The following is a 27,221-nucleotide window of genomic DNA, read 5'->3' as shown; positions in this document are numbered from 1 at the left end:
TGGTTGCACCCCCCCACCCCACCTTTTCCACCCCTCTGGAGCTCCTGTTTCTCTTCTGTGTCTGGCCTGCTCTTTCAAGGTTTTGTTTAGCTTTTGGTGGTGGTGTTAGAAGGTTAGTCGAAGGCTTTGTGCTGTGCAAGCAGCGATGCAGGCCTTTTAACACCATCACAGGCTGTTTCGGCCCGCTCCACTTCACCACATCTGAGGAGACGGATCTGAGCCAATTAAGTGGCAGGGAGAACAGCCTGCTGTCCGTCTCACTTCGACCCGCCCTCCTCGTCGCTTTTATGTTTTGCACATTACGCAAAACCAGATCCAGAACCCCTTACTCTCTCTGTGCACCCAGTCAATGACAATCAAATAGGGCTTTAGCATTTCTGGATTATTTTAGAAAAATGTTAATGCTTTGGTTGTCTAAAAAAAAAAAGCTGAATTTTATTAGGCACTAATTTTATTATGTATACCTGTTGCTTCCTGGTCCCAGGAGCTTGTACCAGCTGTCGTCAGGCCAAAAACACCCTGGACTGAAGACAAATCTATTGCAAGAGCAAATATAAACAAACAACAACACAGTCATTCCCATAGTTAATTCCAAATCTGCAGTCAAATTGCTGCAAATACCAGAGTAAAACACAGACCCACAGGGAGAATAAATAGAACCCCACTATGATACAAACCAGAGCCTTCTCGTTTGATAAACGTAATACCTCATTTTATTTCTAAATTAACTCAAATTCTAACAGTAAGTGTGAGATTCTATGTTTTGAAAGCTATTTCTCCATTAATAAGTAATTTCAGAATTCATTATTTTAAATCCTAAAAGTTATTTATTTTTTTTTTTACATCAAGAAAATGTTAGCAGCTTAAAAGAAAAGCACAGGGTTCCTTCAAATTTGTACTTACACCGTATAACCAGCTATAAGAATGTGAGAATCAGTTAGATAAATGTAATAATTCAAGACGACTTTCTCTAAAATATAGTAAAATTATTTAAAATATATATATTATTTTTTATATTTTTATGAAGATCACAATTTAAATGACTCAGATGATAACGATTTCTTGAAAAAAAACTTTCTTCTGAATAATATGTTGGACATTTTTTGGCTGCTTGAAGTTTTTTTTGTTCATAATTATCAAAATGTTTAAAGTCAGGTTATTAAGACAAACCATGTGCATTCAGTTAACCTTTTTACCACTAGTTATGACTAGTTCTTATGGTTTAGATCTGCTCAATCTTTTCATCTAAGATTGCTGGTGGAAGATGATGACCTTTAAATCACTGGCAGGTACCAAATGAAAATACAATATGGAGCAGTTTCTATGGAAATATTAAAATAGGATTACAGTTTCACAATCTCACAACAGAACTAAACGAGAACAATGCAAAAGGTTAATTAAGAAATGGACATTAAGTCAAGACTCCCAGTAAGTTATGTTCAGCTGGTGGAAAAATTAAAGGAAACGTTTTGTTGTGTTTTGAATATATATTTTTTTAAATAAAAACAGTCATCCTCTCTTAGTAAAGACAATACTTTCTTCTGTGGTCCACGGTGGGCTAATGAAAAGTATAATGATTATCAAAGTTAAGAGAATCACATGGTGTGGCCTTCACATTTAATTCTCAACCCAGCTGAACTTCTGTGGGGAATTTTTGACCGATGTCAGTGAACACGAGAACGGCGAATGATAAAACATCCCTCCAGCAGTGTTTCTGAAACATGGATAATCATTTTGCGGGCTTATCAAAACTATTTTAGTCTTAAATTAAGGCCCTAAATCTTTTTTCTGTTTTTCATTTGTATATTGGTTTTTGAAAAGGTTTTATATTGAATTAAAATACAAGACATTGTTTATCATAGGAAGAAATAGATTCATACTAAGGTTGGTTTTACAGCGCGGTCAGTGTGCTGCATGATTTTTATTATGAATCACATGTAATTAGATTAAGGGATCCTAACTTGATCTCCACAGTAGCCTAAAAAACGACAGGAATTGTGAAAAAAGATTTTACATCAGAAAAGCACACTTAGTTTGCAACAGAATGTACTTTATGCTCCACAATATACCAACTTGTGACAAAAAATGTGCATTTCTGGGAATTGACAGCAAACTGCTAGTAAAAGTTTATTTTTGCAGTAGCTATAGGAAAATGTCAAGTCCTATTTTTAGCATTTCCCTTAAGTCTCCTCTACAGTTCCTTACGGCCATGTCTTTGTGTCTCTCCAGGGCCTCCCCGGGTGTCCGGAAAAGTTGCTTACAGGCAAACAGCCCGACTGGGCAGTGCCATTAAAATGCCATGCCCTGTGGAAGGAGACCCCCCACCTCTCATCATGTGGACCAAAGACGACCGTAACATCCACAGTGGCTGGATTCGTTTCCGCATCCTCCGCATGGGCCTGAAGATCAAAGAGGTGGAGGCAGACGACGCAGGGACCTACATCTGCAAAGCAACTAATGGCTTTGGAAGTGTTAACATCAATTACACCCTCATTGTCATTGGTTAGTACAGATTTTTTTCGTTGTTGTTGAGTTTATAAAATACTGGCTTTCTGAAAGGATAATTGATTATTTGAAGGTGTGTCACTTCTGCTAAAGCTTTAAGCTCAGTTCAGAATCTGCAAAGCCACCTGTCTAGTAAGTGAAAGCAGAGGCCATGGCAATGACTCAGCCCCTCATTTGTACGGTCAAGCTGCATGGTGTTTGACTGTTGTGCATTAAAGTTGGATATAAAACACTTCCCAGCTGTCAGAAACCCTTTCGCGGCTCTGTTGGAAGACATCATTGCTCACGGCGGTGTAGGTCTAAAGCAGGCAGATTTATGACGGTTTAGCATCAATCCTCTTACTTTTTGTATGTGCTACCCTCTGCCCAGAGTCAACAGCAGCCGGGGATATTGTTTCATGCTACTTCATCCTCTGCAGCTCAACTGGATCTCCAGCTCTTCCTTTTCCCGAGGCTAAGCTCTAGAGGTCTAAAGTGAACCACATTCAGAGGAGGAGCCAGTGTGATACCAGTTCGGGATTTAACGCAATTTGACCAAGTGTGTTAGCCCTTTTGTGCACACTCGTACAGTGTGTTTCCTCTGCATTGGTGCAGAGCGTGATGAATGAGTGGAGTGGAGCGTGAAGGCTGTGTTTAGTCTAATTACTCTAAGATGCTTAATTTGGCCCAGTCTGCCTTCTGTCTCACAGGAAGAGTTACAGTCTAGTCTTGTGACAGCCATACTTCAAAAGAGAGGCTGTAATCAGGCAGAGAATGAAATCACAGGGACAATAGTTTTTGTAGGGAAGCCTGTTCATGAATGGTGGAATGCGCAAAACCAAAGTTTACTTAAAGGTCTCCCTCACTATGGGGTTGCTGGAAAGTTCAAAGAACGGCTTATTTTGCCAAAACGAGAAGGGCATCCATTTGGCAAAGCTGGTTATATATAACGAAGTGTGTGTTTACATGAAATTGAAAGGGCTTTTTAGTTTTATTCTTTATTGCCTGTAACCTTTTTATTTGATGAAACTCTAATTAAAGAAACTAATTAAAGAAGCCTAACAATTCTAATTTTGCAAAATTGATTGAAAAGGTTTTGCTTAACATGTAGAAAACTGTTTTTTTTCATATTTTAAAACAAAGTTAAATGGAAGTGAAAGAAATCAATGTTTTATATTGTTAATGCACTGAAGGTCAGCTTCAAAAATGACCTGAATTAATCAGTAGAAACTATGGGTAATTTTGTTGAATGAAGAGTTTATATTTACTCAACAAGGTTTTGGCACATCCTAGAGAAAAAACATTTTGTAGCCCTGTATCGTAATTTCTTGGAGTCATCTTTGAATTTTTTTTCCACCTTGGCAAGACATTTCAAAAGGAATCATGTTTTCGGATTGGAGGCTGACTGCTTTTTGCTGTTTGCTGTGTTATTTGTGGAAAAAGTCCCAAACGAGTCATGGCTCAGAGTGAATATTTGTATGTTGACACAACCTTTCAGGTAGTCATAAAAGGCTCTTTAAATGAGGTTGTAGATTTTTTTAAAAAAGCAACTTTTAATGGTTAAAGTTTATTGATTTCCTTTTAAGATGGATTTTATTTATGTAAAAACATTTTCCAGTAACAGTGGATACTTTACATTTACAGTAACTAGTTCCAGTTTTATTACACATCTCTCTATGATGTAAATGTGTTTTAAAAACATCACCTTTATCCTACATTAAAATGATAGCATGAGTTCAGGAAGATTTCTGTTACTTTGAATTGTTTCTGTGATTCAGGCTGACTCTTAAATCCTTTTCAGAGTCAAATTCTGTCAGATTACCTATATCAATATCGTTCTATCCTTATTTATGAATATTTTTCCTTTGATAGTCTGATAAAACAGGACTGAGGTCTGATTTGTTCTTTTCATTTCCATTTCTTCCACTAATGAAACCAACAATCATCACTTGAGGTTCAGTCTGCGTCTCACATCCTCTGTTTCGACTTTTCTTGTTCATCTCAGAGCTCCGATCTTGCAGGGCCGCCCTTGCGGTTTGTTTTTGTTGGTAATTGTCCAAAAAAGGACTGCTTTTCATTCAGATGAGGGGGCCTCACAGCAAAAATACCCTGAATCAAAGTCAGCCTTAAACATCCAAATAACCCGCAGTTATCGTGCTCACTTTCCATTAGAGCTGCATCGGCTAATACATTCAGTTGTGTGCAATTAACCTGCTGTAGATGTAATTATGTTGCTGGAAAAGATCATAAGAACATATTTTATTTATTTCACATTTAGTAAATGAGGGAGAACAGACTCTAACACAGCTCAACATATAGAATTCATCTTGTCAGTTTGTCATTCTTACTGGATCGTGGAGTGAAAAAAGTTAAAAAAGCAACTAGAGAGGGCTTATCAAGGTGAATGGGCTGACGGATCTAGGAGGCTGTTAAGGTTCAAGGCTCAATGTGGAGAAAAGAACTTTTAAATGTGACTAGGGGACCAGAAGTGAAGTCAAGGAAAGTACAGTTAAAGAGAGCTTGGAAGTAATGATTGTGGTGTTTTTTTGAGGAGGGGTGGGGAGTTATTCCTTGTCCCATCTGCCAGTGGACGGCCTTCCTTCCCCAAGAGCTATCTGAAGAATCCAGTCAGTCAGTGCAACATGGCGCCTCCTCAATCCCTCCAGCTGGCTGTTTGGTCGCTGTTTGGGGTGGTCTCCTGACAACTGGCCCCGTCACCTCTCAGCACAAACTCTAGGAGAGGCAGATGCTCAGAGCATCAGCCACTCAGACCACAGACAATTTCACTTTAGCTTTAGCGGTAGATTGTCACATTTACATTTACAGTACTGTGGTTACTGTTTATTTCTGGACGAGTAACATAAACGAGGCTAAAGCGAAGCTTGCTTATTATTTCTCCACAAGGATGCTGGCTTTTGTGGTGCATGTTTCATTTATCTGGCGGTATTGTTGGGTCAGCTGTTGGATTAAATGCCCCAAATTCTGCTGACCACATGTGGTAGCTGTTTGGAGCCTTCCAGCGTGTGCTGGAAAGCCACTGTTTATAACTTTTCCTTGGACTTTACAATGTCCCCAAAAAAACATCTGGAGTTCATTGTGACCTCAAAACCATCAGGCCTTTTCCTGCCATTCACATGGCACGAGAGGCCGGCAGAACGCATACGTGGTGACCCTTTTCCTGTTTCTGGATTTGTGAATGAGGAGGGGATGGCGTCAGACTCTAAACACTGAATGAATTCAAGTCATGCTGGGGGAAAAAAGCCTGAGTGTTTCATAATAAATGTGTGGGTTTTTACTCACTCTTAGTTGAATAGGTGTGCTATAAAGTCACAGCTTGATTTTTGAGGAAAGATTTAACTTCATGCAGCATATTTAACATTTTTTGGTTGCTGGATCCAATCATGTGATGCATTTAACAATTATACAAGAACTATTTCCCAACCACGTCTCAAGATTTATTTATGTATTTTTCACGGTAAGCAATTACACGCCTCTACTTCCCTTGATGTTTTGTGACACGGATTTGAGTGAAGACAGTACAGAAGGAGGGGGGGGGTTACATTTTACTATTCACACATACAGTATAAAGAGCACCACTGTTTCCCAGAGTCTTTAAAAGCAGAGAGGAAATAGATTCAAGAAGCTAGAAAGAAAACCCCAGCAGTGTGGGACTGGGTTCTGTTTGGATTGAGAGGTTAAGGACCCGGCAGGAATGTGGGGAGCCCAAGTGAGAAACAGAGAAATATTTCTTCCAGTGGAGGCTGTTTTCTTTTTTTTTAAGGAATGGGTTATTATAGTTGGCTAGTTAAACCCCTTCAAATAGCCATGACATCATGACTGGGCTTAGAGCTGCAGGGGACAAACAAAGGAGGGTTTGTACCTACAGAACCCTAGAGAGCTTTGAGGGTTTTGGGGGGGACTCAGAGGGAGTCAGAACGAGAGGGTTAGAAGTCACATCTGGTCTTTTTACCTGAACCAATGAAAGGAGGGAATCCACTGTGCTAAAGTGTGTGTAAAAAAACCCAACATAAACCTACATTAAACAATAAATCAACATGAACTTAAGGGAAAATATCTATTTATTCATAATTTATCTGATAACTGATTATCCAACTGTCAAATTTTATATGACAGATGAAAGATGCTCCTCTAAAATTGAACTTTTTCATTAATTTGCAAAAACCCCTCTAATTCCCTATAGCTTATTTCAGAAAGTAAATATGCATGACAAACTTTGAATTAGGTTTCACTCATTATATTTTCCCTAAGCCCTGTCTTAGCGGGGCTTCATGATGTCACCCCGTGACCTAAACTCCACAGCTGTCCCTTGCATCGGGGCTTATGAAAACCGATCATATTACTTCCAAATGCTACAGAGTAAGACCCAAGCATGCAACCCCTGCAGGGGGTGGTTAAAGGCTGAAAATGCTCCGAGAAGATCTGCAACATAACTTTGGTGTCCTGCAATAAATAAGGATTCTCAGCATCTTTATGAATGCAACTTGATTTTACTCACGTTTTTTGTGTCAACAGATGATCCAGGCTCTGATAAAACTGGAGAACCCGAGGGAGCAAAATCAGAGCTCAATATTGAAAAATTTGGTAAGGATTTGTGATCAATTAAAGATCTGAAAGTGTGTTTTAACGTGCTATGAAACGACTCATCTTTTTTGTCCATCCAAGTGCGTCCTCGCTTCTCACAGCCCTCAAAGATGAGGAAGCGAGTGATCGCTCGTCCAGTGGGAAGCTCGGTGCGGCTCAAGTGCGCGGCCAGTGGAAATCCTCGACCAGACATCGTTTGGCTGAAAGACGACAGACCCCTAACTGACCAAGAGGTGGGCGAGGGCCGTCAGAAGAAGTGGACGCTGAGTCTCAGGAACCTGCTGCCAGAGCACAGTGGCAGATACACGTGCAGGGTGTCCAATCAGGCGGGGGAGATCAACGCCACATATAAAGTTGAGGTCATACGTGAGTATCTCATAGCTTGATGAATTACGACTTAGCTGAACTTCATTTAAGTGATTACCTCTGTTTATTTGGGTTATATTAGTGGTTTAATGCTCACAGCTGCGTGAACTTGAAAGAATCAATCAATGCAGGGGCTGTGTTCCAGTCTAATTTCTCTTTGGTTGACCTTTTGCTGAAGTTTGATTGCGATCGCCGATCTTTCAGCTTGGATGGATGTGCTTCGGTAATCACGTACAGAAGAGGCACACTGACAGTGCGAGGGCAGGCTGCCCCTCAGTGTTTTTACTTGGGGGTAGAAGGAGCGAGGCTGTTCAACTTCTGAGACCATCCACCCAATCTGGAGCTGATTAAAGCCCAGCTGTCTGCCAGACCCCTTCCCATGAGAAATGCGTGCTGTACTACCAGGAGCACAGAAAGAGAGGAAACTAATCACAAATACTTCTTGTGTTACATGAGTTATTCCTCCCTCTCTTGTCAATTACAAGTTCTAAGCCTGGGGCAAATGTGGATACCTAAAAACTCCGACCAGCCGCAGAGAAGCCATCAGGCTTTAGTTTGTTCTCAGATGCAAATTTTGTTTTTCTTGGTTGTGTTTCTGCAGAGAGGACAAATTCCAAGCCTGTTCTGACAGGCACCCATCCAGTCAACACAACAGTGGACTACGGAGGCACCACATCCTTCCAGTGCAAAGTGAGGAGTGACGTTAAGCCGGTCATTCAGTGGCTCAAGCGCGTGGAGTCTCACGAAGAACACCGCTACAACTCCACCATCGAAGTGGAAGATCACAGATTTGCTGTGCTGCCCACCGGTGAGGTGGTGTCCCGGCCTGACGGGTCATACCTCAATAAGCTGCTCATTACCCGCGCCAAAGAGGAGGATGCTGGCATGTACATCTGCTTAGGTGCCAACACGATGGGCTACAGCTTCCGCAGTGCCTTCCTGACTGTTCTCCCAGGTACGACAACTATTTTTTAAATAAGGAAAGAAGCTCAAACATTATATAAAGGAAGGAAAACTTTTCTGTAGGATTCCAGTCAAAGCTTACCTTTTGCTTCCTCTTTCTGCAGATACAAAACCTCCCATCACACACGTCTTCCCGGCAGCATCCACCTCTCTCCCTTGGCCCGTCATCATCGGCATCCCTGCTGGAATTGTGTTCATCTTCGGCACTGTGCTGCTGTGGTTCTGCCAGAGCAGAAAACACTGCCCACCTCCGAGCGCACCAGCAGCTCAGGTCCTGCAGAGCTCCCACCGGCCGCCGTACCGGGACCGAGACAGGGCCTGCGTCCCTCCCTCATCCAGCTCCTCCAGCCCGGACAAAGACTGCATGACATCCCTGAACTATGAGGAGTATTTGGCCCAGCAGCAGCTGCTCTTAGGGCAGGGAGGACCGACGGTCCCTCCTAAAATCTACCCCAAAATCTACACCGACATTCACACACACACTCACTCTCACGTGGACGGGAAAGTACACCAGCACCAACACATTCATTTTCAGTGTTAGCCTCCGTGCCACATACTCCCCGCAGTGTCTCAGATGGGCGTTCAGACTTTGAATCTCACTTTCCTAGATATTTGCTGAGAAAGTGTTCTTCAGTGGCCAGTGTGTTATAAAAATGAACCTGGTGCTTTTTTTTTTTTTATTACCTGTTTGAATCTCACACCACTTGTGCACTTAAAAGGACATTTCTGAAGAGTGTGAGGTCCATTGCAGCTATCCAGGCCCCCTCATGGGTGAATTTTCTTCATTTCAGCTCCATCAGCTACTGAGGATGTGCTAAATGAAAACGGTACTCACGTTTTACAGAAGGGCTGGTTTAATGCTCCTACTCAGGTTGTCGCTGTTGTTCTTAGACATTCATTATGCTGGGAATACTGACCACTATCCTTAACGTTAGCCGTCTTTACCCTTAAGCTCTGTTCCTTCAACGTGATGGACTGATAGGTTTCATGCCATACTAATCTTGAAAGGAGCAGAAGTTTTTATTTCCAGTTTTTCCATGGGGTCTTCTCTTGGTTTTCAGTCTGTTGGTAGGTAGCATTACTAGTCAGTAGCATGTTGACATAAACCAGCAGTAAATTAGTCTTTTCAACCCCCACTTTATCCAAACAGTTTATGAAGCTGTAATCAGAATATTTAATTTATTTTCCTAAAAGAATTTAAAGGTTTATTTTTCAGAGTAAGGCATTTTACTTATCTATTGAATGTTATTAAAGTATACTGTTGTACATTTTGAAAACTTTGTTCACCTGTTTATTCACATTTACTTCCTGACAATACGTAGGTATTTTTACAACTTGTATTTGACAATCTTGTATAATGCATTCTTAAAGGTTTGATAGTTTAATTAAAAAATTGAAATCAGAGTTGGATGTTGCTCTTTTTTTTTTACACTGGTTTCTTGTGGCTGTAAATGGAAGCATCTCCTGAACAAAAGGGCTGAGCTCTCTCTCTCACAGGTGTACTGCCGTGCTCAGAGCAGACCGGTCTGTCTGAGGGTGACTCAAAGGGCAGCCAGCAGAGGGACACGAGCGACGGGGATGAAAGCCTGAATAGACACCAGAGCGGTCTCACGGTCGCTTTTTAGATGAGTGATGTTCCCTGCAAGACTACACCCAAACGGCCGACATCTTTTCTCCATTTAAGTGAATCGTCCCCCTTCTCCGCCTCTGCATCACCATCTCATTCAGCTCTGATCTAGGTAGGGTTTCCTTTCACCATTTAGGAAGCACATTGTCCCGCTGTGGGAGTGATGTGACAAGACCCAGCGATTGCTGGGGAAAGAAGGGGAGCATTGTCTGAGGTGAGCTCTTGTTTGTTGCGAGAATCGCAGCATGGAGATGAGCTTTGGCTCCAGACGAATGACAAGTTTTCCATCTGCGCACTTAAGAGCACTCTGCACTGATTAACATCAAGACTCCTGTTACCTGCAGATCCTAAAGCTTTAAGTCCCAACAATTTGGAATCAAACACTGCCCTCTAGTGGTTCACATGTGAACATCAAATTGTACATGATAAAAAGTTGTAAAATTATCTTTATTGTGTTTTTTGTTAAACAGATTCATCAGAACACTGACAAACAAATACACTACACAAAAAAATGACATGAACACAAAAATACAGTATTTACAAGTAAACTCAGCCCTTTTGAACTTTAGAGATCAGTTCATCACAGAGTTTTGTGAGCTCCTGAGCCTCCTTTTCCTAAAAGAGAAGGACAAAAGATGGGTATCATTCTGGTTTTGCAGTCAAATTTGCACATGCAAGTTTATTGTGTTTACTCACTTTCTGATCCAGACTTTTCTCCAGAGACTGAACCTTCAGCTGCTCGCGGCGTAGCTGTGCTTGAAGAGCAGATAACTCTGCCTTGTATTTCGATCGTACCTCAGCAATTTCTTCATTTGCTCTTAGGAAAGAAAGAGATTTTTTAAAGTCCTGAAATCTTTAGAAGCATTCACTCAGAGAAAAAAAAAAAAACAACTCACTGGCCAATTTTCCCCTCAGCGTGAGCTTTGAGGATCTGGTAGCGCTGCTCCTCCTTTTTAATCCTTTCCAGGTAGTCCTGTGCACGAGTCTTCAGTGTCTCTTCATTCTACAGAAATACAAACAAATTACAAGTGTTAAATTAACCTTACAATTATTAAATGAAACTAATCTTCATTAACTAACCTTTTTGTAACCCTCCACCATTTCCTTGTACTTCTCCAGTCTCTTGAAAAGCTCTGCAAATGACTTTTCCATGGTGTTCAGCTCACTGGAAACTTGCTCTTTCTCTTGCAGAGCATTGTTGAGTTTTTCCTCAGCCACTTTGTTCTCCTTCTCTTGATCAGCTGGTAGCAGATATTAGAAAATGAACAACCTTTTTACCCCCAAAAAGATCACCTTCTGTGATGAAAGTAGCATGCGAACAGTGTTAACTCACCCATCGTTTTTGCAATGACTAGTTCAAATTCTGCAATTATCTTCCTGTGTAGAAAAAAAAAATCAATAAATACAAATTCAAGCATTTGAAACTGCAAAGAAAAGTTTAAGCCAACTACACACGACTCACCTCATTTTTTGACCATCCTCCTGGAGCTTGTCATACTTGTCGCTCCATTGCTGCTCAGTTTCTTTTGCCTATATATGACAAGCACATGAATAAAAGCCATTAGCAGTTCATTCTTGATTGCAAGTTAAGAGATACTATATGACATAGATTCCAAAGACCTAATGTTTGTTTTTCTCTTATATTTTTTTAAGAGTTAAAACCAAATTATTATTAGAAAGCCTGATTCTGATATTTTCAATACCAAAGTTCTGCTGATACTTTGAATGACTTTTTTTGTTGTAGAATATTAGTAGTCATTATTTTTGGAAAGCCAATATAGAATATTCTGGTAGCTAAAGCCACTGGAGAACCAAAAGTGAATACCTCTGCCTGCACTTTGGCAATGGCTGCATCCATGTCCTTCTGACTGTACTTCAGAACTTCAATGATGGCCTCTTCCGTGGTCGCGGGCTGTGGGAAAGGAGGGATGATGCTCTCGAGGACGGGAGTCTACACAAAATAGGCAAGAAAGGTTTCTGTTGTGGTGAAATGGTGACAAAGACGCGCGCGTGCATGTGTGATTAAGTCATCCGTGACTCACTGAGGCTGCAGCATCCCCCAGCAGTTTACAGTTGTCATTTGGAGGGACAGCTACCAGCTCCTCTTTAGCCAAATGACTTTCAAGCCTAAAAAGAGAAGACATCATCTTGAGATGTGATACGTGACAACTAAGAAACATAAAGTTATAAACCTGCTCTAATGAAAATAGCGTTTTTGGTGTTTTTAACATGCTCTTGTGGCAATTTTTGGACGATAGAGGACATATATATAAAGAAAATTAAGCCTAAATTCAAATTGTTGTGAATTAGGAGTAGATGAAAAATAAAAAAGTGTTTTAAAAAGAGCTTACATCTACTGGGTGGGCCACAAGATGATTGACTATAAATAAATAAAAACTGGGTGACATACCGTGAGGCAAAGGCAGGAGGGGGAGGAAGATGCATGGAAGCAGCAGGACCTGCAGACTTCTTCGGACTGTCTCTCAGTAAAGGATCAAACTTCAGGTACAAAGATTGTTTCCTGAGTGCAGACTCCTTAAACTGTTAGCAAAATGTAAAGATAAAAATCAAAGCACACCTTCAGAAACGGTCCATTTGCTGTAGTTATCAACGAGGACATCAGGGCTTACTTACATTGTTGGATCCAAACTGTTCAAGGTAGTCGATCTGCCCATCGAAGTCATTAGCAGTGACTGGAAAAAAAAAACATCTCAGTGTTACAAACAAAATAATTATAAAAAATAAAAATAAAAAACTTGTGCAAATTCAAACTTAACAGTTTCCTTACACATAGCTCCAGGGACAAACTCATCATTGAAGTCCAACATGTTTGTTTGAGGCGTTTGTACAGGTGGAGTCAGCTCAGGAACCTGCAGAGCATGCTGCTCACTTTCACCTTCAGGTTTCTTGGAATAATCAAGAGAAGATATCAGTTTGTATGTTTAAAAAAAAAAAACTCAAGCAAAAGCATCAACATTGTTCTGCTTACCTCTTCGGGACAAGCTCCAGAGGATAACAAAGCTTCTCCAGCACTATGAAAGGCAGAGAACAATTGCTTTCACACCATTTGAATTACAGTTAAATATGCAGAATGTTCCAATGGAGATCTCAGCTCACCTCTCTGATGATGGAGACTTGTTTTCCTCTGGATTGTTGGTTTGCTCCGGAAGAGAGGATTCTTTAAGCACAGGACTTATTTCCTTGCTGCTCTCTGAAGAATTGCTGATATTTACTTTTGTACCAAAAGGATTGAAGTTTGGATCATCGAACTTTTCAAAGTCGAAGGAGTAAGAACCTTTGGGAGGTGGAGCATCAGCAGCATCAGCTGCTAGAGGAGCATGGTTTGCTGGTTTGGGGCCAGCTGCTGTTTGCTTTTTCTCTTTAGGTTTGACACCAGAAGGCCTTTTGCCAAACTTCTTTGGAGGTTTCGGTTTAACCTCGCTGCTATCCCCAAAACTAAACTCAAGTTTGATGGCTCCTTCTTTGACTGGAGCATTGGCGGGCTCAGATGCAGGTAGTGATGGCTTGGCTGTATTGGCGGATACAGGAGCCACTGCAGCTATGGGTTTTGCTTCAAGATGGACAGCTGGCTCTTGGGGAACCACGGCTGAGGGTTTGTTTGTTTCTGCAGGAACACGATCGTCTGGCATCTTTTTCTCAAGAACGGGTGAATTCTGAATCTTAGAACCCCCGATCTGGAAAGGGTTGATAGCGTCAAGGTTTTCAAAATCCAAATTATAAGAACCTTTGGCTGGAAGTGGAGCATCCTCTTCAAAAGTGTTCCCTGATTTGCTCAGATCGGTGTTTGCAGGCACGTCAGCAGGTTGTTCTTCAACAAACGAGGCCGTGGAGGAATCCTGTTCTCCAGCCGTCTTGTTCACAGTCACTATGACCACACTGCTGTCTGTGGAGCTGATGTTGACATCGGCGAGGGAGTTATCCACAGATGGTATGAAAGGAAGTGTGTCATCTTGTCTCAGATCTTCGACACCAGGCTCCTCTGGGGTATTCTCAGGAGGCTCAGGTGGATGGTCCACAGCAGGCTTTGCAGGGGAGAGGAGGATCCTGTTAGACCCCTGGAATGGATTCATCGCATCTAGGTTGTCATAATCCAACTGGTAGCCGCCTTTGCTCTGAATGGGCATGTCGTCATCAGGAAAAGGCGACAGCTCTGTTGAAAAAGTAAAAAAAAAGTTTGTGTTAAGTCTCTGCAAGAACAGAAGGAAATAAATTATTAGAAGATAAAAAAAAAGAACCTTGCGGTGGCTCCACAGCACGTTCCACTGATAATGTACTGCCAAAAGAAACGGTGTTGGTCACATCAGTGCAACAATTATTAATTTAGATATATGTTGGAGCCAAAACACCAACTTACTCTGACTTATCCAGATTTAAGGACTCATCAACATTTGACATGGCAGCACATTTGCTAGGAGACAGAATTCTTTTGGTTACCGGGTCTCTTCGTGGAGTCTGAAAACAAACCTAAGCACAGAAATTTGAGCCAGCTATAACAGAGACCGTCATCAAAAAAGTATATAAAAAACAGGATCATCCTATACCTTCACCCCCTTTGGCAGAGCCTTGTTGGGCAGATTCTCAGTCTGACGCAGGATAGAAGGTCTCCCGGTAGGTTGATCAAGAGCAAATATGTCTTGATTCAAGTTGTTAAGTTTCCCCCCTGGGATGACCCCGCAGTTCTCATCATTTACTTCAGAGAAACTCATCCTGCAAAAACAGAAAAACATGTAGGGATGGGACAGTCAGAATACAGCCTGGAGGCGGGGGGGAGAACATGAAAGCTGGACGCAGCTGATAAGAGACACGACCAAAGAACGTTTTCATCAGAATCAGGACATGTGCAAGTTGGACTGCATACTCTAGTCAAAAACAATCTTTGGTTGCAATTACAAACATTAACTTTTAATGCACCAGTCTCAACTGGATACATGGTGTGCATTAAGTTAAAGGAAAGATTAATCAACTTTAGACTGCACTTATGTGTAAACATTTACAACAGTATACTTTAATTTCCCTACAGCAATAACTTTAAACATACACTAAAATTAACAAGGAACATTAAAAAATAAAGAAAGAAAATTATGATTAAATAAAGTGAATTGAAACGCTTATTGCTCATAAACAAAAAAAAAGCCAGTAAAAGAGTTAAAATAGGCAAAAAAAACATGAAAGATGTCAAAGCAACCTGTAAACCAACAGTAAGTCGTACCATAGTTTAACCACTAGAGGGCACTAATGTTACTATTTAAATGTCTTGATGCTCGCTGCATCACAACAGTTTGAATTTTAGATCCCCGACAACCTATGATTATAATATATATTACCCTAATGCAGAACGCTATGCAAAGACATAATAAACACAGCTCAATAACATGTCTTTAATAGTATTCGCAGTTTTTTTTAATTATAACTATTACATATTGACAAAGTCTTAAGCTGTTGAAGTTTTTGTTGATGAGAAAACAACAAAAAAGTAAAACAAAACTAAAAAAAAAAATACACGTGTGGTCAGATTAGCCTACAAACGAGCACCTAAGAACAAAAAATTGTCGTTTTAATGTCAACTTTAGTATGTAGAACTACATGCGGCCTACATTCCAAATATCTTACGAGTCAAACAGAAAATCCGCAGTAAAATACATGCAAGTAAACCCAATAATCGAAATATTACGTTAGCTACTATGTGTCTTCTGTGTTTTATGAGAAAACTGAAAAAAAATCTGATCAAGGACAGCTTTTGGAAAAACTAAACTTCCAGCCTCGTTTACCAACGGATAGCTACTTACCGAAAAACGGAAAATGTATTGAAAAACGAGTTCATTCAATCAGCTCTGGTGCAAATGATCGAATGCCACAACATAAATTCTGTATTCCACCTACCTCACAATAAAAGGCTGCTTCTTAAAGTTGTAATATCTTTTGCGCAGGCATTCAGTTGTTGACCTGTCTAGATTTGCTTTGGAAAAACCCTCACCAGCTTTTTCTAGGCTTCAACCGTTTGGAATTGAAAGGTCTCAGAATCCACCAATAACGTGGCTTAAAGTATTCAAACAAAACGCTCTTCCTGGTCGAGTAACCAATCACATCAAAGAACGGAAATGACGCAGTGTGGATGATTTTTCTTTCTCTGAGTAGCTCAAAAAAAAAAAAAAAAGAAAAAAAAAAAAGCAGAACAGCACCAATAAGTTTTGCGTAACTCTGTAGAGAAATATACAGAAATGCTTCTGAAATTACCATTTCCATCTAAAGGAAATCGAGATTTATAAAATAATTTAGTGACAAGGCAGAGTTACTCACAGTCACAAAAAGAGACTCAAAAGGTAAAAATAATAGAACAAGACCCTTTCATAATATAATCAATGCCACAATCTAATATTTAGCAAACAAATGTTTATTATTAATAAAAATGTGTTTCAAAACATGGTTGAGTTGAATCAACATGTATTACTTCTTAAACACAAAAAGACAACATTTCAAAATTAATGATTCTGAAGATGCATAATTTAATAATAACCTGCTCAATATACATTTGGAAACAATTTTATTCAAAGTTTGCACGGGTAACTCATTTTTGTCAGTGTCTCTGACGAAATTAATATTTTGCACCAATGTTACCACTAGGTGGCGATCCCGCACGTTTTACAATAGTTGCTACCCAACGTAAAAGCCGAGGAAGACTGGCTGGACGAGCCCGCCAGATTTGTAGAGCGTAAACAGTAGTGTCGGATGTCCTTTTTAATTACGAGTACATACGCCATAAAGAAGATGTTTTTAACTTTGTAACGGTTCCTACGTCTTCAATGACAATGACTTTCAACGGAAAAGGTAGCTTTCAAGACATTTAATTTGGTTGGGGATGTAGTATACTTCCATTTAAATCCGTCGCCATCGTTAAGGTTTTCATTTTATTTCCTTTAAACGCTAATATTTTGTCTGAGGGCACATTAAGTACCAAATAAGATGTAAAATGACTCGACTTCAAAATTTATTAAAATATTTTCTTAAACAGTTGGTGCTAAATTGAAGGAAGATTAAGCTCGGTGTGTGTTTTTTAAATGTATTATTATTTTGTGAACAGGATTTGGAGAATCATCTCTCCTTTGTGGCAGGTAATACATTTTATTACTCTTGTAGACACCAAACACATATTGTTACATTGTTGTTGTGTTTGCTAGTAAAACCAATACAGTTAACACAATCTCAATTCAGGTTAAGTCACCCCCCCGCCTTTATTTTTCTTTCACTTATTGTATGTTTTAGTGTTATTGTAAACTTTAGAATAAAATTGTATTATAGATTCGAGGTCAAATGTCAACACCATCAAAAACCATTAGACATTCAGATCACACTGAGTTAAAATTCAAATAAAGCATGTTCAAAGTATAGATGCTACTCATATATGTATAATGGTTTTACCTAAATTAATGTGTTTCTTGTTTATTTACAGTTCTGACAGTGATTCTATCAAAGTCTTCATCCGAGTGCGACCTTTGACCCACGGCACCGGGCTGACCACAGATGGAGACCAGAACCTATGCCTCACAGTCACGTCACCCAACACCATCCGTCTGCTATCTAAACCAGAGCCGCGGACCTTCACTTATGATCATGTTGCTGATACGGATACATCTCAGGTTTGAGTCACACAAATGTTGCTTTAGTGAATGCCACTTTCCTGTCTTTCCTGAAATAAAGAACAAAAACGTTTCTAGTGTTTGGTTGTTCTCTTTCCTTTCTGTACAGGATTCTGTCTTCAACATTGTGGCCAAGAATATTGTGGAATCCTGTATGAACGGGTATAATGGGACCATATTTGCTTAGTAAGTGGCTTTTTGTTTGTAATTATTAAGAAAAGAACATGTAAACAATTGTATAACACTCAGTTACAGAGAAAAAAAAAAGTATTTGTCAGTCACAAATTTTCCTAGATATCTCACTTAAATGGTTGAAGGTTCTAAAATGTTTATCATAGATGCACTTCAACTTTAAAATTACAACAACAACAAAAAAATAAGCCAATAAATCACTGAAGGATTTTTGGTAATAATGGTGTTAAAAATACATTTTTGGTCATTAGTAAAAGTGTATGTCAATACTTTGTAATGCAACTAGGGTTGGTAATGACAGAAGTCATCTTATCCAGGTTTGCATATACTGTAGCTGGTAACAATAAGATTTAGGGCAAAAACCCTCCTTCCCTCACTGAGAGCATTGAGGGTGAAATGAAGGAATGTCTACATAAAAACATTTTAAGGTTCTAGAGAGACCTAGCCAGTTTCCAGAACTAGATCCAAAAGAAAATCTGTTCAGGAAGTTGAAAGTCTGACAACAGTCCCATAAAGTCACAGCTCTTGAGAAGATCTGCAGGGAAGAATGGACTAAAATAGTAGCTATTGTCTGTAAATAGTTCTTTCAAAAATCAAAAAATGTTTCTTTCTTTTTTTTTTTTTGCATTTTGTATCTCACAGTTGAAGTGTATCTCTAATAAACATGGCAGACCTCTCATCATTTTTAGTGGCACAAGCTGCAAAATAGGTGATTGACAAATATATATTTTTTGCTCTAATGTATTTTTTCTTAATATTCTCCTTTTTTTGTTTTGTTTAGTGGACAAACTGGCTCTGGAAAAACATTCACTATGCTTGGTGAACATAGACTTTCACTTTTTCAACATGTTTTTTTTCAAATCTAACCAAACATTAATCCAAATAAACTCTAATTACAGGGCCATCAGAGTTGGATAACTTCACAGATGAAATGAGGGGGGTTATTCCTCGCAGTTTTGAGTATCTGTTTTTCCTCATCAACAGAGAAGTAGAGAAGGTAAGCATGCAAACTAATGTTTCATTTATTACTGTGTTTTACAACAAATGTAATACTTTTCTTTGCTCTCTTCATAGTCAACAAAATCCAAGAGTTTCCTCTGCAAATGTTCATTTATTGAGATATACAATGAACAGATTTATGACCTGTTGGACACAGCGTCTGCCAGCCTTTTTCTGCGAGAAAACATTAAAAAAGGAGTGTTTGTTGAGGGAGCTGTGGAGAAATTTGTAAGCTCAGCAGCGGAAGCCTATCAGGTATGCAATCTTAATACACAGGCGCTTGTGAATTCTGTCCTATCTCTTACATGTGATACAAACTTTTCTTTATTTATCCCTCGTGCAATCAGTTTTTGGAAACTTTTACATAATTTGTGTTTAAACCTCAAGGTTTTGTCCATGGGTTGGCGCAATCGACGTGTGGCCTCCACTTCCATGAACCGTGAGTCTTCAAGGTCTCACGCCGTGTTCACTATGACGCTGGAGTCCAAGGAGACCAAAAATGAGGTGGTGAACATCCGAACTTCTCAGCTGAACTTGGTGGATCTGGCAGGATCTGAGAGGCAAAAAGACACACACACAGAGGGCTCCCGACTCAAGGTACACCTTAATGTTTTAGATTGCTTGTGTATTTGCTTTTGCTGTTTAACAGCTGCTATTTGTATTAACACAAAATACAGGAGGCCAGCAGCATCAATCGCTCCCTCATGTGTCTGGGCCAGGTGATCATGGCACTGGTGGACGTGTCCAATGGGAAGAACCGTCACATCTGCTACAGAGATTCTAAACTCACCTTCCTTCTCCGGGTTAGAATTTTTCAAGACTCATGTTGAAGTTTTTATGTTGCATTTTTTTTTTTTTTAAATTTCATGTACAGTTTGTCTGGCAGCAAACAAATGCATGCTTTTATTTGTATTTTAGGACTCTCTTGGTGGAAATGCCAAAACTTACATCATAGCCAACGTCCACCCTGGTTCAAAATGTTTTGGGGAGACGTTATCCACTTTGCACTTTGCACAGAGAGCAAAGCTGATTAAAAACAAGGTCTGTGTTACCCAGCAGCATCTTATACTCTAATGTAAAAACCAAAATGAAGGACTTAACGGTTATTTACATTTTAAAACTGAATTATTTGCTTTTTTAGGCTGTTATCAATGAAGACACACAAGGAAACGTGAGACAACTGCAGGCTGAAGTGAGGAAGCTGAAAGAGCAGCTTGCTCAGATGCAGGGATGTCAGGGCGTTCAGTATTCCAGAGATGTAGCTCCTGGAGGACCGGAATTCACCATGGGTAACAACATCCCCCAAATTAACATGGAAATATTGATAGCTCATTGTTTAACTAAGTTCCTCTCTTATTAGGTTTACCTGTTGAAGATAATCAAGATCTGCAATATCAAACAAAGTATTTGGCTGCTGTTCGACTGTGGAAGAAGACAGAGGAGGAAAGAAAGGTTATAAAATGTTTTCAACATGTTAGATAACTTCCCAGTGGGGATATGGGTTTGTACAAAACGTTTAACCTTATACTCCACAGATGATGCTCAAGAAAGTGGCTCAGCTCGAGGAGGCGTGGACGCAAAAAGACAGATTCATTCATTCCAGCAGAATGATCATCCGGTTTCGAGAAGATCACATTTCTCGGCTTGAAAAGAAGGTGAAGGCAGGGCAAACCTCCTTGTCTGACACCGAGTCCCAGGCTTTGATCGACCAGTTGAAGGAGGAAATTAAAATCCTGAGCGATCAGGTAAAAAAAAGATTCAATCCTTCTGCATCTCTCTTTGATAACTGTACTGGATACATGAGTGATTCTACAATTCTAGAGCGTGCAGGTCACATCTTTAATATCTTCTTGTTTCTAATCTTTGTTTTTTTCCTTTTTCTCACCTTTTAAGGTTGAGCATCATCCAAAAATGACTCGATATGCAGCAGAGAATTACAGCCTCAGAGAAGAAAACCGTCAACTGCGTTCTCTTGATTCTGTAATGAAAGCTGAAGAGTATGCAGCCCATATTGCTGCTGAGCTCGAAGAAGTCCTTCAGAGGACCGCGGACTCAGAACTAAAGTGTAAAGATTGACATTACAGAAAGGAAGCCAAAGATGACTCGCATTTAAATGTCACTAATAATCTATCTCTTCACAGCTTCATCGGTTTCGTCCATTTCTATGGCAACAGATGCAGTTTCTGCAGCTGCTGTTGAGAAGCTGAACGCTAAACTTCTGCAGAAGCAGTCGGACTTAACAGCTGCCCTCCAGGCCTTTGAGGAATACAAAGACGTCACCAAGTAAGAGGAATATTTATTGCAGAAAAGTTTTTGCTTCTTTTTAAAATCAAAACTTGACATTAAAATCCCACTCCGATCATCTCATCTATTTTAAAAGCACAGCCAGGGTTTTTTTTGATTATGATTATGCTGTTTTCAGTCGAAATTAAATAACTTTTGTTGTGTTTTAGGACATAGCTCTGCAGAGCGGTAGTTCATTAGAAATTCACAGCAATTTGAGCAAAGAAGAACTCAGAGATACATTTTTGGGATTATTTTTCTTTATATTTATGCTCCATTCTGAAAAAAAATGCAACAAATGTTTAAAACATACAAAAAAAAAAAAAAGATTTTTAAATGAGTGGTTCTATAAAAGAGCTAGACCAGATCCCTGAGATGTCTTTAAGACCAGTAAGTAAAACACCCTCTGAAATATGCAACAAACTGGCTTTTTTATTTTTTTTAATGTTGTCATTAACTCCTCCAGTGTTATGTTACAAAACCAACATTTATTTTGATATAATGATGATTTTACAGTTATTCCCTGGTTAATTTATATTTTAGAACATAAAAGTAAACAAAATTTTTAATATAGTGTTCTTGTTTTTGTATTGTGTATTTCTTTTGTGATTTGTTTCTGTGTGGTTCATTTTATTCCCATATTTTTTTTTTGCAGTTTAAAATTGTGCTTTGTTTTCAGGAAACAGTTGTCCAAGTTAGAGTCTGAGAAAAGATACCTGGAAAAGTCTAACAGGCATCTGGAAAACATTTTGGAAGCCACACATGCTTGTAAAAAACAGGAAGTTTCTGAACTCAACAGAATCCATGTTGAAACTTTGAAAGTGAGTGTCAAAATAAAAGCCCAATAATGTCAAGTAATGCTGTTTTTTATGAAAAACAAAGATGTTCCTTGTTTCAATTTTAGGCAATAATTTTATTTTTACCTGTTATTGTTTTTTTAAGTATGTCAAATTTAGAGAAATCATTGTTAATCACACCTTATTTTATTTCTGTAAAGCAACGTTTTAGCCATAAAGTAAAATAAGGGACATAATGCGGCTTCAGTTAAAAATGTTCTTTTTTTTAGAATTATGTAAAGTTTTTATTTTATGTATTATTTTATGTTTTTTTTCTCTTTTCTGCTATTTTAAAAACCAAACCACATCACATCATATTTTCTTATTGTATCTCATAATGTTCTGTGTAAAAACACGTCGACAAACAAACTGGTTAAGTCATTTTTGAAAAAGTTTCCATTAGTTGAGGAACATCTGTACGTATTTTTTGCTTGGTTATGTAGTCTGGTCTTTAGTATGGAATTTAGTATGAAGAAAATATTTTCTCATTACACCTTTTATTTTGAAAATTCTTCTTTGGGCTTTGCACATTCTACTTGAATCTGCAGCTCCTTAGTGATCACTATGTTTACTTCTTAGCCTGTAGTGATAGTCAAACATTTCTTTCTTTTTTTGTAGGAATTTGTCACACAGTTGTTTAAATGAAGTTGTAGGAGCTTCATTTTTTTTATATACCTGGAAAGGTCAAGTTGTGAGTAATTTCAGTGTTGAGACTAACAACTAAAATCTAATGGAATTTTCACCAAACCAGATTCTCACCACACCCACCAAAGCGTATAACCTCCGCTCCCGCCTGGTGCCGCTCTCCAGCCCTGAACACCTGAACGGGAATGATGGGGACGGAGACAACATTTGGGCGGAGCAGCCTCCATCAGAAATGGCTGAGATGGCTTTGACAGAGGAGCTGCGCCAAGTGCAAGTAAATGGATGCAGAATGTCCCATCACAGAAGTTACAATTTCTTACACATTTTTAAACAATATTGTGGTGTTTTTTTAGGAACAAGCCAGTCGTGTTCAGACACAGCTGAATGAAGAGGAGCTGAAGAACAGCAAGCTGATGCAGCAAATAGCAAAACTAGAGGAGCAAATGGATATAATATCCAAAGAGTCTCATCACAAGGATGAGGTAGAGTTTCTTTAATAACAACTAAAGATATGCGGTAATTTGTTATTATCTTAAATATGTGTTTTTGATGCAGATGCTTGCAGTTGAGAAAATAAATAAAAACAAAGACCAGCTTGCCTTTGAGGAATCCATTAACAGTCTGCAAAAGAACCTTCAGTCCGAACAGCAAGCTGCAGAAGGTGTTTTACTTTTGAGATTTTGCTTTTTGTAAAATCTAAATATTCTTGTTTAACATTTTTCTATTTCTTTTTTCAGTCCTGAAGAGTGAGATCTGCGACCTACGCTTGATCCTACAGTCTTCAGACAAGGAGCTGTCCTCTGTGAGGAAGCAGCTCAAAGATCGTCAGACTGAGCATCAGCAGGAGATGAGTCAGCTCTCCAGCAGTTTGATCAGCACACAGCTCCAGCTCGACAAAGTCCAGTAAGCATTCAAGTTTATGTGTTGGTCTAACACTCTTCAGTGCTACAAACCTGAATGTTTGTATTCCAGACTGGAGTGGGAGCAGCTTTTGGAACAACATCGAACTTTACAGGATTCCTTTGACCAGTTGCACGCTGAGTCCAAGTTTGACTCTGATCAGGCCAGACAGCAGCTGCAGGACAGACAGCAGGAGATCGATCAGCTGAAAGCCGAGGTGTTGGTGAGTGAACTCAAAACTCAATAAATGCATGCCTTAATGGATCAGTCTATATTACTTTTAGTCCTTAAATGTTTATTTGTTCTCTTCTTTTCCAAGAATTTAAAAAATTCCCTGGAGGCTGAGCAAGCTCACACAAACAGTCTGATCTCCCAGCTGCAAGAAAAAGAGAGCTCTTCAAAGTAGGATTTCATATCAAATTAATCATGTTTTACCTGTTTGCATAAAATTTCATGAAATGTATTTTTATTATTTAATTTTCATGTTTTTACTTTTCATTTTTTGGCTGCAGTTAATTAATAGTACCTAAGCAAACAAACAAAAAGGTCAAAACTACTTTGTTGTTTCCTTTAGAGAACTCATTGAAACTGTGGAGCAGAACACACAACTTAGAAAACAAGTCTCAGACCTGACGGTGACAAACCACCAACAGGTCAGAAAGCAAGTTTGATGTATTGATCTAAAATTAGAGAATAATTGGAGCCTAAAATCACTAGTGTTTTTTTTTTCTTCTTTTAAAGTTGTCCAAACTTGCCGATCTGGAGCAGAATTTATCCACAGCCAATGAGAGGATGAAAAACCTGGAGCAGAAGACAGAACAGGACAAAGTAAATAGCTCATTTTTAAAAATAAGTTCCTAAATTTAATATTGTTTTAGTAAACCCAACTTTTGTATTCATGTGCATCTCCTTTGCTTGACAGGATGTTCTTTTAGACCTCATGAACCAAATCCGTGACCTCCGCAGTGAACTGAGCCAGAAGGAGGAAGCCTTCAGCCACGTGTCTGGAGATGTCCAAGACATTACAGTACACTTCATCCTCTAGTTTTAACTTTTAATCAACACTTTTGACTGCTTTCTAATATCACAGTAACACTCTTGTCTTCCAGGCCAAATATAACACTGCTTGCCTCGAAAGGGAAAACCTCAGGGAACAAAACTGTAAGATGCAAACAGAAATCTGTGATCTTAAAGAACGCTTAGAGAGGAGCGTAGCTTCCAATAAAATAGAGGTAATTCTAACTGTCTTGCTGATTAACATTGAAAAAAATGCTTGATAGTGATTATGTGCTTTTATTTCTGTAGGTAGAGATCTTGCAAGACGAAATGACTTATGCGACTGAGGAGGTTGACAGGCTCACCAAGGTTTTAGGAGAGCAGGACGGCCTCCTTCAAGCTTCACAAGAGCAAGTCGCTGAGAAAGAGCTCATTATCAAGAGCTTAAAGCAAAAGGTATTCTTTATGTTTTCTTATAATGTTGCGAACATTGTGTCGTCTAAATAAATATAACAGTTTCTGGAATGTTTCTTTTTTATTTTAACAGGTTCAACAGCAGCAGGAAGCTGTTGAGAAAACAATAAGAAATGGAGTTTTTAAACCTGCTGAGCTGACAGTCACACCAAAGTCCCTCCCTCGAGTAAACCTTTTCTTGTTTCTTATGTAAACCACAGAAATGTATTATTGTTAGATTCGATTGCTTTTCAACATTTGCTGTCAGCGATGCAGCACAGATTCAAGTGTATATTTATATTTCGCTTTTTCTCTTGATAAGACTCCTGCTACTCCAGGCAGCTTCAGCAGAGATCTGTCCCAAATGTTGGAGAGCCAAGAACGCGAGCTGGAAAGTAGACGCTCCTCTATGATAACCATGGAGGTTCTTCTAGCAGAACTGAACGCTGAGAGATCTGCAAAGAATGAGGAAATCATAAGGCTCAAGGTAGCTTTTGTGCACAACAATTGAAAGAACCACTCTGATAATAAAAACTGTGTTTTTACCATGATGGAGGACAGGTCTTTAAGTGTTTACAGGAAATGTGTTTATAGTTTGTACTGTAGATAAGGATATTTTGTACTGATAAGTCAATCAAGAAAAACTGTCTTGGTGCAAAAGCAAACTCTATAAGCTTAAATTGTCTCTGTATTCCCAGGAGGAACTGGCTAGTAAAGAAACGGTTCAAATGGAGATTCAAGGTTTGCTTGACAAGTTCTACACCAAGCAGGAGCAGATGAACAGCATAAATGGAAATGATTCTTGGTTAGAATTCTACATTCAAATATTCGTCCATTCATCTGATAAATAGGGGAATAAATGGAAGATTGTGTTTTTCAGTGAGAAGTTAAATGAAGCCATCAGTCAGTCCTTGTTGAAAGAACTGGATGAGGAAAGAGCAGAGAAGGTTTGTGTCCATTTTTCTGGCATCTTCGGTTGTTTTCTCAGATGTTGAATTTATCATCTGTTTTTTTTTTCTTTTTCAACCTTTACCAGAGCAAAATAAAGCAGAAACTTTATGATACCCAAAAAAGGTAAGCATTTGTGAAGAGTGACTCTTTTAAAAAAAAATTTGATTTATGTTTTTTATTTGTCTACTATTTATTTGTGAGTCAGACTACAAGCACAGGAGTCTATGTTGGCCCAGTCTCAAACCTGTGTCCAAGAACTGACCAATGAGGTGAAAAACCGCTGTCTGGAGTTGAGAGAAATGAGTCTCAGGATACACGATGAGGAGAAACTGCTACAGGTAAACACCGACTGAAAACCTTTTAATTAGAAATCTAAAACCTTATCTGAAGCTGCATTGTTGCACTAAATCCAGCAGGGGGAGCTCTTGGTTCCATACATACTGTATATACTATTGATTTCTTACCATTTGTTATGGTTAAAGAATTGGCTTTATCTTTAATCTGTAATCCTACAATCACTCCAACGATAAACGAGGAAACACTGCTCTGCAGAAATATTTTGGTATCTTTTCTAATGTTTCTACTTTTGGTTTTGTTTTTTTTCCAGGAGAATGAGGTTCTTCGTAAGCAAAACATTCAGCTCTCAGAGGAGAATGGAAAACTTGTGGGGCACAAGAACCACAAACAGAGGATTGAATATCTCGTTAAGCTGAAAAAGGACAACACTCGACTTCAAGAGGTAACTAACATATTGTGTATTTCAGGTGTTTTATTTGAAGCAAATATGTTTATCACATTGCTGCTTTTTATTAATTTTTCAAGGAAAATGAAAAGCTGCGAACAGAGATTTCATTGATGCGAGACAACACAGAGGATCCACAGCTGGAAATGATTCTGGGATCTAGCAGAAATCTTTCCTAGTCAACAAATGGCTCTAAACTCTGTAAAAGGTTTTTATTCAACTGTTAAAACTTGATAAAGTGTTAAAAATAAGATGCATATGCTCAATTTTTAGGAAACATTGTTTGAGCTTGTTTTGTTATTCTCATCCAACATTTGTACGTACATTTTTCTGTTACCTGCCTCTCTCAATTGTCTGGTTTAATGTTACAGTTTCACATCTATACTGACATGTACAGACAGTAGTTTGAGATATTATATTCTTTTTCTTGCCATCTTTTTTGTGTTTGCTTTATTATGAAATAAAAAAACGTCTCCATTCTTAATTAGTGAACTGTTTATTTATTTTTATTTTTTTTTTGGGGGGGG

General features: G+C 38.9%; 3 protein-coding genes across 7 annotated transcripts in view; 2 read left to right on the top strand and 1 right to left on the bottom strand.

Annotated features, from left to right (window-relative positions):
• LOC112149125 (fibroblast growth factor receptor-like 1) overlaps positions 1-9,819 on the top strand; it is a 25,543-nt gene extending 15,724 nt beyond the window's left edge. For 3 of the 4 annotated variants that reach the window (XM_024276606.2, XM_024276623.1, XM_024276614.2), the window contains exons 3-7: positions 2,230-2,502; positions 7,018-7,086; positions 7,168-7,452; positions 8,054-8,407; positions 8,520-9,819. In XM_024276606.2, coding sequence (XP_024132374.1) covers positions 2,230-2,502; positions 7,018-7,086; positions 7,168-7,452; positions 8,054-8,407; positions 8,520-8,956 — 1,418 coding nt within the window. In that variant the 3' untranslated portion in view covers positions 8,957-9,819. The remainder of the gene's footprint in view (positions 1-2,229; positions 2,503-7,017; positions 7,087-7,167; positions 7,453-8,053; positions 8,408-8,519) is intronic. The other variant, XM_024276631.2, reaches the window with a different exon arrangement.
• A 651-nt stretch (positions 9,820-10,470) lies between these two features.
• Positions 10,471-16,118, bottom strand: tacc3 (transforming, acidic coiled-coil containing protein 3). The gene is made up of 17 exons (XM_024276514.2): positions 15,944-16,118; positions 14,605-14,770; positions 14,418-14,527; positions 14,299-14,336; positions 13,160-14,213; positions 13,032-13,074; positions 12,831-12,948; positions 12,677-12,735; positions 12,453-12,583; positions 12,085-12,169; positions 11,868-11,993; positions 11,505-11,572; positions 11,376-11,419; positions 11,123-11,283; positions 10,939-11,045; positions 10,739-10,859; positions 10,471-10,657 (listed from the first exon to the last, which is right to left on the bottom strand). The coding sequence occupies exons 2-17, from the start codon at positions 14,767-14,769 to the stop codon at positions 10,592-10,594; spliced, it is 2,496 nt and encodes an 831-aa protein (XP_024132282.1). The 5' UTR covers position 14,770; positions 15,944-16,118; the 3' UTR covers positions 10,471-10,591.
• Positions 16,119-16,714: 596 nt separating this feature from the next.
• Positions 16,715-27,178, top strand: kif15 (kinesin family member 15). Of its 2 annotated transcripts, XM_024268336.2 has the most exons (35): positions 16,721-16,888; positions 17,142-17,172; positions 17,511-17,697; positions 17,807-17,883; positions 18,671-18,708; positions 18,789-18,886; positions 18,964-19,143; positions 19,276-19,485; positions 19,566-19,691; positions 19,807-19,929; positions 20,030-20,177; positions 20,249-20,340; positions 20,424-20,633; positions 20,782-20,953; positions 21,030-21,171; positions 21,851-21,992; positions 22,759-22,926; positions 23,006-23,134; positions 23,208-23,313; positions 23,390-23,555; positions 23,625-23,775; positions 23,872-23,954; positions 24,127-24,205; positions 24,294-24,380; positions 24,475-24,579; positions 24,662-24,784; positions 24,858-25,004; positions 25,096-25,188; positions 25,324-25,488; positions 25,700-25,806; positions 25,882-25,948; positions 26,038-26,075; positions 26,158-26,290; positions 26,560-26,691; positions 26,775-27,178. In XM_024268336.2, exons 1-35 carry the CDS (start codon positions 16,864-16,866, stop codon positions 26,871-26,873), a joined length of 4,179 nt encoding a protein of 1,392 aa, XP_024124104.1. In that variant the 5' UTR covers positions 16,721-16,863; the 3' UTR covers positions 26,874-27,178. The 2 variants fall into 2 exon arrangements, 1 of the variants encoding a protein (XP_024124104.1); XR_002918833.2 differs by lacking the exon at positions 26,775-27,178 and having other exon boundaries at positions 16,715-16,888; positions 26,038-26,074; positions 26,156-26,290.
• The last annotated feature ends 43 nt before the right edge of the window (positions 27,179-27,221 follow it).

The sequence above is a fragment of the Oryzias melastigma genome, linkage group LG22, assembly GCF_002922805.2.
Source record: "Oryzias melastigma strain HK-1 linkage group LG22, ASM292280v2, whole genome shotgun sequence".
NCBI lineage: Eukaryota > Metazoa > Chordata > Actinopteri > Beloniformes > Adrianichthyidae > Oryzias > Oryzias melastigma.
This window is presented reverse-complemented; position numbering and strand designations above follow the sequence as displayed.

Excerpts from the sequence above, each read along its gene's own strand:
- kif15 (XM_024268336.2), top strand. The coding sequence starts at position 16,864 with ATGACAATGACTTTCAACGGAAAAG. Across the intron at positions 17,698-17,806 it reads CTGATACGGATACATCTCAG|GATTCTGTCTTCAACATTGT; the intron begins GTTTGAGTCACA and ends CTTTCTGTACAG. Across the intron at positions 22,927-23,005 it reads AGGAGCTGCGCCAAGTGCAA|GAACAAGCCAGTCGTGTTCA; the intron begins GTAAATGGATGC and ends GTGTTTTTTTAG.
- tacc3 (XM_024276514.2), bottom strand. The coding sequence starts at position 14,769 with ATGAGTTTCTCTGAAGTAAATGATGAGAACTGCGGGGTCATCCCAGGG. Across the intron at positions 11,994-12,084 it reads TGGGGGATGCTGCAGCCTCA|ACTCCCGTCCTCGAGAGCAT; the intron begins GTGAGTCACGGA and ends TATTTTGTGTAG. Across the intron at positions 11,046-11,122 it reads TGGTGGAGGGTTACAAAAAG|AATGAAGAGACACTGAAGAC; the intron begins GTTAGTTAATGA and ends GTATTTCTGTAG.